This window comes from Chaetura pelagica, unplaced genomic scaffold (assembly GCF_000747805.2).
Source record: "Chaetura pelagica isolate M959 unplaced genomic scaffold, ChaPel_1.0 scaffold275, whole genome shotgun sequence".
NCBI classification, from domain to species: Eukaryota; Metazoa; Chordata; class Aves; order Apodiformes; family Apodidae; genus Chaetura; species Chaetura pelagica.
In genome coordinates this window covers 5605284-5616524 of record NW_009953486.1, presented here as the reverse complement: position 1 = coordinate 5616524, position 11241 = coordinate 5605284, and the positions used below count along the sequence as shown (strand labels likewise).

Genomic DNA, 11241 nt, shown 5'->3' with positions numbered 1-11241 from the left:
TCCCTACACTTTGCATTCACTGCTCTAAGCAACTTTATTTTAATGATGATGAAGGATAAGTTAAACCCAACATAATGCACAAACAGAAATGAAAGAAGTTTGGTACAAGGTTTATATCCCATAGATGTTTCAGATCCCAGGACTTCAGTGAAGATTGTATGGTTGGAAAGCCACAAACTAGGTGCCTAGACCTGGTTTAATTTAGCTGTGAGATATGAGGAGCTGGTGTTCACTCTGGGCAGAATCCACATTATATGAAGCAGTAAAATATCTAACTACATAAGGTTTTGGTAATATTTCAAAATGTTATTTTTAAAGATTAAAACCCCACCAATTGTTCCTCCACAAGAATGATTTAAACTATTTTTCACCAAGTGTTACATTCTTACATGTTTCCACCCCACAAACACAAAAGGCCTTGTTACTTCATTACAAGAAGAGTGAACTTCAGCCCAAAATTATAACAGTTTTACACTGAAACTGCTGTTATATATATATATAGCTGTTTCCCTGAAGGCCTCTTTCTCCCCCCCCATTTTGTCCTGATGTTCAGCATACATCCTACTTCCCATCTCTGTTTTCAAATAAGCCAGACTACTCAGACAGAGGAGGAGGTTGCCATAGCAATGACAACTACATAAAAACCTGCCTCTTCCCCTTCTCACAACTTTCCTCTCATTCTAAGTATCTGATTCACCAGTTTCACGGGAAATTAAGTCCCAAGTAACAAATATTTCAAGCTTAGATTGTTTTCAAGCATATTTACTTTGAAAATACCTAAGCATCTTAAGCATTAGTGTTGTTTTAAAGGAAAATACCCAAAATGTATCTCTAGTATCACTGCTCATTAGGGTAAACAGTTGAAGAAGCTACAGGCTTAGGTGCTCAGTCAGCACCTGTGAGTTTGGAAGCAGCTCATTTCTGGGATTTGAGCTTGAACAGAAGCCCAGGAAAGCAGTTATTCAACATACAGTGATTCAGTAGAGTTTAATACAGCTCTTAAATGAGAAAAGAATAAACCTTCAGTTTATAAACCATTAAGAATCATGGAAACAGGAACCATGTTTTCCAAGTTAGTCCTAACTTTAGTTAAAATCAGTATTTAACACAAGGAAAAAAAATCATCTTCCCAAGAAATCAGTCTCAGTCCCCAAAGACTGATCCACTCTGGTATGAAACTTATTCTATTGAGCAAGAATAGACCCACCAGATTCCAGGTTTTCAAACAGTTCTCAAAAATGTGTTTTTATAGCCAAGTCTCTTCATTATGTGATTTGATAAAGAACACTATAATCTCTGTAGAATTTTTAACAGTTGTGTTGAGTTGACAGAGTAATATACCTTCTCCCATTCTGAACTAGTACACAGTGATTCAAAAGACTACAATATTGTAAGATTCTCCTGCAGGAATCAAACTGCCATTGTTATATGTGACTGCCCAAAGCTGATGTGTACATTTAACAACTGCATCCATCATTTGTGTCCCTCATGCATTCAGCACACAGGACATGCTCAATGGGCAGATCCAGCTGCTTTAGTATAACCAGAACCCGTGTGAAGATGAAGGTGTGGGATAGACCAGCTCCAAAATCCAGACATACCTTTTTCCAGAAGAGCTTGCTCAGTGGCATAGGAGCTGATGATGCTCTCTCCTTCATCACCTCTTTATTGGATTCAGTGGCCACTGCCTGCTGTTGGGCTGCAGGCTCAGGGGCTTTTGTGTTCTGTTTAGTTGTCTGTGGCTCTTGAGGGGAAGAGACATTTTTGTCTGATTTTACAGAGGTAACAGGCTGCTGCTCAGGGCTCTAGAAACACAAACAGAGGCTATTAGAAACATGTGAAGCACAAGATACTCAGAAAGTTCAGGCATCACTGGGTACAAAAGGTAAGTGTGCTGTGGGCCACTGCTGCACAGGACACACCAAGCAACAAGGTGCAGCTCATGAGCTGCAGCCCTGTCCTTGCAAATGAAATAATGTCTTGAACAGCGGAAGCAAATTACAAAGCAACCCACCCTTCATAACAGAGATGATTAACTGATAAAGAAATTAACACAGTGTCTTTGACACTGAAAATGACAGGGAGAATAATTACCCTTTGATTGCATTATTCATACAGATAACTTGGATCATCCTACTCACTTTGGTATTAGTTGTCTGTTGGGTCTCTTTTGCAGCCTGAAGGGAAACAAAACACAAAGACAAGTCTGTCTCTGGCAATGTCAGTGCTCACAGTTACACAGTTCAGGAATTGTCTGTGTCACAAATTATTTTTAGTGAATGTTTGTGAAAGTCCTGGCTCCTGCAACCATGGAAACTGCTCTCCGGCTGCCTGCAGAGGCTGCCAGCTCCCATCCTTCTACCTGTGGCATCATTGCAGCCTTTGTCAATTGCTGCTGTGCTTGAAGTCCTCTTCTCATTCTTAAAATGTGTATTTACATATGCATTCCCAGTTTCTTCAGGTAAGATATTACATAGTTTTAAGATATTAGAGATTTTTTCTTCTGCTCTGGGTCTGTGTGCACAACTTTCAGTGCACACGTACAAACCAGAGCTGGGTCTTTCCCACTGAAGGAACTGGATGCCAGGCAGGGATGTGCTACCATCACCTTCAAAGCAGGAGGCACAGATCAACCGTGGCTTTATAGCTTAGAAAAAGGAGTTGCAGCTCCACAAAAAAGCTCTGCAGGTGCTAGAGGTTGCTTTAGTCCATCCACTCACTTTTGTGCATTAGGTGGGATTTATTCTTTTTAAAATCATTGCCAGTGAGGGATCATCTGGTTTCATCAAAACACACAAAGCCAGGAGGGATCCAACATGTTAAACTACTTCCCAGCCAGTGAAATATTTAAGTATCTATTGATCCAAACACCCAGCATAGCTTATGCTGCAGATGAGTATCTGAGATGCATCATAAGAGGAGCAGCAAGCCACAAACTCAAACAGAAGCCCAGCCTGCCACACACTTCAAAGGTTTCTTGACAGGATGGGTGAAAGGTATTTTGCAGGAGCCAAGAACTTTGTTTGTGGTTAGCTCTAATGAACAAGATCCAGAGCAAGTAGTAAAAAGTAGTGTAATGCCATGAGCTGGCTTTGATGCTAGTGCTGGAAATAAGTGATTAACCTTTCCAAGAAAAATATCACAAGTAAGTGCAGTTGTAGTGTAAAACTGGCATGCAATGCAAAGCAATTAACCATGAATGGGAATAAAATGACTGACAGGGACCCAGCTGGTCAGATGCCACCCAGATTTAGCATTGAGGTCAAATGCCAAGTCCCATCACATCAGCTTGTTACAAATTCATATTAGGATACCCTTTGCTGTTTGAAAAGAACAGTAACAAGTTGCTTTAAATTTAGTATTTATGTAAACACAGGGCACCAAACCCAATGTTTGTTAAACTAATAGTATATTTTTGCATAACTAAGATACTGAGAAGTACAATTTGGAATACTAGTAGAGACAATTTTCAGAAAGGGTGAAGTTCTTAAAGTTAGATATTACTACATGTTAAAATTATAATTTCAAATAAAGGAATTAATTTCCTATTCATCTAATTGTCACATCACACTAAGGCATTTCAAATGAAGATATCAGAGCTATTTTTTTTTTACTAGCGGTGGTAACTTCAGAGCTTGTCTGTCACATCACTTTACTTGAATTTCCACTTTTTATCAGCCTTACAAGCAAATTGTTGCCACTAATTTAATATATCTCCTTTATTCTCAATGTCACAAATTATACCCCACTTGTTGCACCTGTTTCCTATGCAAAAAGCAAGCTGTGGAAATATTTTTTTCTTGTTTTTAAGCTTATTTTAAAAGTATCTGCATTTAATGATATTTTGTTGGTGTAAAAATGGAGTGCTGTTGCATTCCTTCAAGATAACTACTTTCATTGCATACCAATAGTCTTTAAAATTGTATCAAATAGCCTAATAAAAACAGATAATCTCTCCCAACAACTCATTATGAGATTTTAACTATCACAGAAGAGTTAAAAAGCCTTAAAAAATGCTAGCCAGGTATGTTTGTTACTGGGAAGCCCCAACTCATATTTTAATTGTACTTCCTATCAAAATTATTAGATATCAATGTAGTATATATGAGATCTTTAAGCTGTTGGCAAGAACTGTACACTTAAAACCATTGGGAAGATTCTTATTCCTTCAGAAATATGCAGATGAAATTTTTATCTCAAAAATGAGACAGTGGAAGTAACATTTCTGTTTTGAAAGTATATCGAAGAAGTCCCGCGGCCTTGTGGCCTTGATTACAAAGCCCTCTACTCACCAGACATTCCATGTGGTTGTTTTGAGTGAACCTTAAATATTACTTTCCTCCCCCCCAGTGGAAGGGTGTCTTGCTTCTTCATTCTTTAGGCTAAAAAGCTACAATTCTTTGCTTCCTTGCCACAGAACATCATGGCAGATTATCTTCTTCAGAGAATGCACAAAAGCTGAAAAATGGACTTTGAGACCTAAGCTCATGAAAAGTTTTGGTTTTTTAAAAAGTACTCTGAAACCACCATTTGCACAAAAAACCATGCATTTTTAACAACTTTAAAGTATCCTCAAAACCCAAGTTTTTTTCCATACAAACAATACTTAGAATTCATTTAATACTTTTCTTGATTTCAATGAAAAGTAGCCATTTCTGAAGGAAACTCCATGTTCCAGCCTCTTCTCTGCCATATCAGATGGCCCAGTTCACCAAATCACCAGTTTTAGCCACCTGATGGTGCAAGTTAAGGCACTGTGACCACAAAGCCTCAAGTGTAGCTGGACTGAGCTCTTAAACCTGTCCTACAATTGCAGGCACTGTTCACATCTGCCTAATTCATTGTTTGTCAGTACCTTTTACTTTATTTTTATTTTAAGTGCCCAAGGAAGTTTAGTCAGCATTAGTAAATGTAGCTGGGAAGCACATAGTGGGGAAGGTTAGAGGAATTGTTTCAGAATCCTGAATTCACAGATGGCATCATGAGAGAAACGTTGCAGATGAAGATTCTCATCATGCATGGCACAAATGCTCATGCCAGTCGTTTTCAGAGCACTGCACAGCTGGCCAGATGCTGATTTCAGTTACCAATTAAATAACTTTGCTCTCTGACAGGAGCCATCTGCTACTGCTCAGGGTTCTGCTCTCGCTAGAGTTTCATACAGACCTTATGCCTAAAGAGTTTGCTAAATGTGCTGTGTCCTAGCTTGGGACTCTCTGCCTTCTTTTTCTTGGCTCCTTTAGCCTGGGGTTCTGCCAGCAGCTTCGGAGCAGGGTGCCCACCATGGCCTCTGTCTGCTTTCGAGCCCTTTTGTACAACAGCATTTGCAGGTGAGTACTTAGTGCAAAGTTCTTGTTTGGTTCATGACACATGAACCAAACACTTTTACATGTACTATTAAAAACAAACATTTCCTTTTTTGCCCTGGACAAAAAAAATGACATTTTATTCTAATTACTCAGCTTTCCTTAGACTTTTTTGGAGTAATGAAATAAATATAAGCTGAGGCAATCCAGTCAAATTAAATTAAACCACGATTTTCCCCAAAATTCTTCATTACTTTGAGACCTAAATCCCACAAAGACTGAGACTTTTGTGTTGAAGTTAACAAGTAACCAACTACATTTGGGATTTATAAGTTTAAAATAGGCAGATATAAAAAACCTTAATCCTTTTAATTGCAGTATTATAGGGATTTTAAAATGTTTTGCACAATTGCATTATTTAGAAAAAAGACAGAATGAATATTTATGATATATACTACATAAAATATTTCAAATTGGCAATAATGTTCATGTTCTTTCACTTTCTGCTTGCTAGTATGCTGGACTTAATTCTGATCTCCCTTAGGCAATTTAGTTCCTGATTTAATTAATAATCATGCCAATACATAGTGGAAAAAGCCCAAATTTTAGAGGTTATATTTCAATGAAAAATGACTTAAAGGTTCACCCACTGGGTAATTAGTTTGTCCCTTTACAACCTTTGGTCTGTTGGTTTTTTTTTTTACACTTGAAAAGGCAAAACGAAAAGCTTCTGATCTAGTAAAAAGCTTCAATGAGTTGACTACAATTTCAAAGAACTGTCAAGAGACCCAAACTCCAAAGAAACAATTAACCTACAGTAGTTAACATATGAAGTTGACCACAATTAATAGAAGAGGAGGAAAGGTCCAGAGAATAGCATGTGTCATATAGAGCATATTAAGTCAAGATCTTGGTCTCAAGACTGTTTCACTCAGAGCAGTTACACTCTCCCAACAAAGTACTTTGTGCTGTGAAGAGGCTGTGGCCAGTTGCATAAAAGTTGGCCATTTTCTCAGCGTGTTCTCTGTACCATTCCTAGTATTCCCAAACATACAGTGATGCAGGAACAACTCGGGATGTGCTACAGAAGGGTCAAATAGAGGGGTCCAGAGTAGATCAGATGTGAATGCCCTGTTGGTTAGTATAAACTTATGAAAGATCAAGTAACCTAAGGAGTTATGACTCAACTCAGGTTAAACTCTTCTGTTTAGATGGCTGCAGCAACCACCATTGTGGGTGTGCCCAGGCTGCTAAAAGCACACACATCTTTAGCTTATTAAAGCCAGAGGCATCACTGGTGACAGGACAATGCAACAAAACCACCAGTCAGCTCCAGTGAGGCCACACACCTTGACCTTGCAGCAGGAGGGAGCAGCTCAAGTGGGCTGTAGCTGTTCCTCAGGTTTGTGAGAAAGCATGTCTGTCCTCTCAGCCATGGGAGAGCCTTGCTGAGAGACCCTGGGAATGGACTAGTCTTTGTATGATAACACCTGGCTCTGCCCTGCAAATGGGGTGGGGGGAGCTGAGCAGCCAGAAGGGAAGTGTCACCAGGAGTCACAAACACAAGTCCCTGTGCCAGCCAAACCATGCAAAGCCCCCCAGACACTCAGGAGAGACTGCACAAAGGGAAAGCCTTACTTAAGAACACATCTTTGCCATTAAGACAGAAGTTATTTCTCAGTGAAAAAATGACCATTATTTACTTTCAGCTGTAAAATCTGCAGCTTTTCTTTATGGCAGTTGCCACCTTAACTTTAATGTATTTTTTCTTTTAATACAGCAAAAATGTCCTTTTTATCAGCAAAACGCTAGTGAAGATAAAGAAATTCTTCACAAAGAGCAACTCCCATTTAACCTCCATATAATGGGTTTGCATATCCTGCTAGTCATCTGGGTTTGTTTACCCTCACAGGTGTGATAGCAAACCAAACCCAAACAGCATATTTGTTCCCCCATTACAGTACACCTACACCAACAGTCACCTGCTACAGGAGCACGTGGGTGCCTTCCATAAAGCCAGGTATGCAAACAGGACTGAACAACTGGATTTTTCAGAAGTTGTTGAAAGAGTTACAAGTCTCACAGAAACTGCCTTTTCTGGGTGTCCCAGAAGACCTCAGCCCTGGTTAAGGAACTCCAGAATTGTTGTGCTATAATCAGGGAGTGATGTGTGTCCCCCTTGTATTCACCAAGCTTTCCAGAAAGAATAACCTCACCTTTTTATTACCAGGTTATATAAAAATTGGACAAAAGAGATTAAAAAATTAGATGAAAACAAATTAAGTCAATAGTGATTTTGGTTTCTTAATAGTTGAATTGAAAGACCATTTCCTTTTTTAGGGTTTTGTCCTTCATGCATTGTTGAAATTTTATCACAGGCATTGCAAGGAAAGCTTTAGTTATTCTAGTCATAACAATGTGTAAAGACATTTAATCTGGAAGTTCCCAGCTGTTCAGGCAGTGATGTGCCTGCAGGCCACTGAAACACCAGAAGACATAAGGAAGCTTAATACAAATCATCCAAGTTTAGTCCTGTTGAAACTATTGTAAGTTTTGGTACTACCTTAAAAGGAAGGAGAGGAAATTAGTCTTTGAACACCTACGTTTTTCCATTTTAAAAGATTGTTTTCCATTTCAAGTTTTTACCATTTAGATTTTTGTTTTTTTTTCTTAAAGTTTGGCAAACACATTAGAACAATCTGACATTTTCAATTCTCCAGTAACCAGGCAGCTCCAGCAGGTGTGAAGAGCAATAGAGACATGCATATGCACAACTGGCAGTGAAAAACTAGAAGCTCTGCACAGCTCTATCAGTAAATTGAGTTTTCCGTGGACTCATAAGGATATAACTGGAGGGACCTATAGGTTTTGATCAAGAACAAGTCAGAGTAACAACCAAAATCTCTACCAAGTCATCATCAACCTTACAGAGAATGCTGCATGCTCAAATCTGGATTATAACATATTACATGAAGAATTGCACTGTATATGTTCATCTGCCTTACCAAATTTATGCAGGGAAAAATATTTTTAGTTACTTTGAATAATATCAATGGGGAAAAAGCAAGAGCATTAAGAGAAATACCTGTACCAAAACCATGTATTGACCAGCATAAAAATGAGTAATCTACCTACCTTGTCTTCAGAATCACTTTTGGCTTCAGCTTTATTTGGGGAGACCTTAAATATATTTGAGAAAAAAAACAATGTCACACCCAACTCAGTCTTTCAAAAGATCTGAAAGATAATATGTTTGATACTAGAATTATTTTCCAGCACAAAGATGAAAGTAGTATAGACACTGTTTCCCCCCTGCTCCCCATATGGGAAAATTCATATTAGAAATTATTCTTGAGAACTTAAAGTCAATGGCTAAAATGAAAAATATCTGAAGATACATTATTCAAGCTTATGCATCATTAACCTATAAAAAAATAACTTCTAGAGATATTACAAAATGATGTTTCATCATGCAGAAACACTAATACAGCTAAATACCTCCAGGTCTACAAGTATCTGTGCAGAAGGTGAAGTTTCCAGGATAGATGATCATTTAATCAGGAGTGCACTGAACCTATACCTCTGTCACTCTCCAGTCCAGGCATCTGTTTGGCTTCATTACTTCTCAGTGCAAACACATTGCGTTTAGTTCAACATGTTCACATGGGATTTTTATAAGCAATTTTAAGAACAGCCTAGAGATGAAAGAGAAAGGCAAACAACTTACCAGTGTTTTCAGGAAACTCATGATGGAGTTGTCTGCAGCAGCAGCTGGCTGGGGGTTGTCTGGTTTTACCTCTGCCTTTTCAGGTTGCTCAGCAATGGGACCAGTGACACCTGCTGAGTCCTGCCGTAGGTCTTTTTGGTTGCAGTCATCTATCTCCTAAAACAAAAAAGGTGTGTGTGGGGGGGCAGAGTTTCCTTGGTTCTAGCTTGCTTAATTTCCAGTGGAATGCAAAAGTAACATTTGTGACTTGCATTGTGTTGCTCTGAGAGTCACAACCCTAATTCCAACCATACTTCTCCAGCCTACATATTCAGAACAATTGAGCATTTATACATTTCTTTCCCCTCTTTTCTAATACATTCAGCATTTGCTGTTGGTTGGAAGAACACTGTTCTCAGCTACCAAGTATAACAAACACAAGTTACACACAGCATCCCAAACAACATCACTTTTCTCTTTTAAGGCTGAACTTGTGAATAGGAACAAATGCTGAGATTTTGGCCTTTGATGGCTCAGTGTCTGGCTGTACCACACCAAGATTGCTTCCAACATTATGTTCTGCAATTCCAGAACCCTTTATCAAGCAAACCCGAACATGGTACAGATTAAAAGAATGAAAAAAAACCCACAGCAACCCAAAGTAGTTCCGAGCCTAATGAAGTTGGCCTCCTCTCTTCCTGGAATTGCAGCTCCCAGAGCCCAAAAATTGTTTTCCAGTGCTCAATCACTTATATTTAATATTCTTAAGTTACTCACTCTCTCTGTAGACACCTAAACAAGTGTTGTCTTTAAAAAAACTCCAAAGCTCTTAGAGCAGTTTTGGAGAGCTTTTACACTGAATTTGCCAGCCATTCTGGCCACTCTTGCCTTGAGCCTGCAGAGGTGAAGCCAACACAAACTTTATGCAGGAGAGAGCAGCATGAGACAAATCCCATTCAACATTTCCCTTTTTAATATTTAAGAAGTACTACATCTGGCTAGTAATAGCCAAGTTTTTCTTTCTCTCTTTTGTCTGTCTACATTGCAAGTGCAAGCCTGGATCTGTGAATTAAGTAAATTGTGCTGTGGTAAGGGGTTTGAGACATTATTGAATGGCCAGTCGTAGAAGAGCTGTATTTCTTTAGTACAAGTTATCATCCCCAATTATTTTGATAGCCATACACATCTGGCTACTGAGGAAACAGTGACTGAAGAAGCAGTAGTTCAGCTATGAGATGCCCAGATTACTCCAGAGGAAAAAATAGGACAAGAAATAACACAGATGAGCCTGTCCAGTTGTCTCCAGCAAAAACCATCTTCGAATCACTATCTCTCAAAGACTGCTTGGAGATCTAAGTGACACCAAAGATCTTTTCCTGACCTGTCAATTAGGCATACTTGTTCAGTGTAATTTTTACTAGGGAAGTTTTAAATTATACTCTTGAGAACCTTTTCCTGTATCAGGAAATTTAAAAACAATTTTTGTATATAATTTGCAGAGGACGCACATTTCTTTAGGTCACTGAGGGAAGTAGTAGACTAGAGATGCATGAGTTAAAACTTTGGGGGGCTAATTTGAGATCAGGGAAGATGAGCATGGAGTGGCTGGTCTCCATGCAGCATTTAAGGAGTTAAAATACAAAGGTTTTACTTGCAAGAACAGACTTTTGTGTAATTCTCCACCCACGGTTTTCCAAGTTTACCCAGGAAGAAACAGCACAGTAGTTCAGAGTGCTTCAACAGGCTATTTTGAAGTTTTTTACAAGGATCTAACACACCACTTTGTCCAGCTGCCAGTTGTGGCCCAGAGTAGCTCCAAGAACAATGTGTCCCATGCAGAACATGTGTGGCCACGCCAGCTTCAGCAGCTCTGCTTCCAGGGATGCCATCTAAAGAGCTCTGCTCATGCAGAAAACGTTTGCTCTAGTTCAGATATTAAAGGGGCAACAAAGGCATGAGACAGAGGATACATTGCTAAACAAAACTATCTTCATTACTGAAGTACTTGATGCTGTCAACCTCTACACTAGATGTTACTGAACAAAAATAAGCAATTTCTATGCACACAAGACCAGACTCTGGCATTGGGCTGAACTTGATTTTGGAGGAAGGGATCTTCTCACTGGGCACACAGCTGTTACCAGCAGCAGTCACCACCTGGGACAGCTGCAGAGGAGACAGGTCCCACCACTGGTACCACTAAACCTTTCAGTGTATTTGTCCTGCTGA

General features: G+C 39.2%; 1 protein-coding gene across 1 annotated transcript in view; it reads right to left on the bottom strand.

The window, feature by feature from the left end:
- BCAS1 (breast carcinoma amplified sequence 1) overlaps window positions 1–11241 on the bottom strand; it is a 41934-nt gene that overhangs the window by 20623 nt on the left and 10070 nt on the right. The window contains exons 4-8 of the mRNA XM_009998651.1: window positions 9034–9189; window positions 8442–8486; window positions 5167–5307; window positions 2142–2177; window positions 1602–1805 (exon numbers count right to left, since the gene is read on the bottom strand). Coding sequence (XP_009996953.1) covers window positions 1602–1805; window positions 2142–2177; window positions 5167–5307; window positions 8442–8486; window positions 9034–9189 — 582 coding nt within the window. The remainder of the gene's footprint in view (window positions 1–1601; window positions 1806–2141; window positions 2178–5166; window positions 5308–8441; window positions 8487–9033; window positions 9190–11241) is intronic.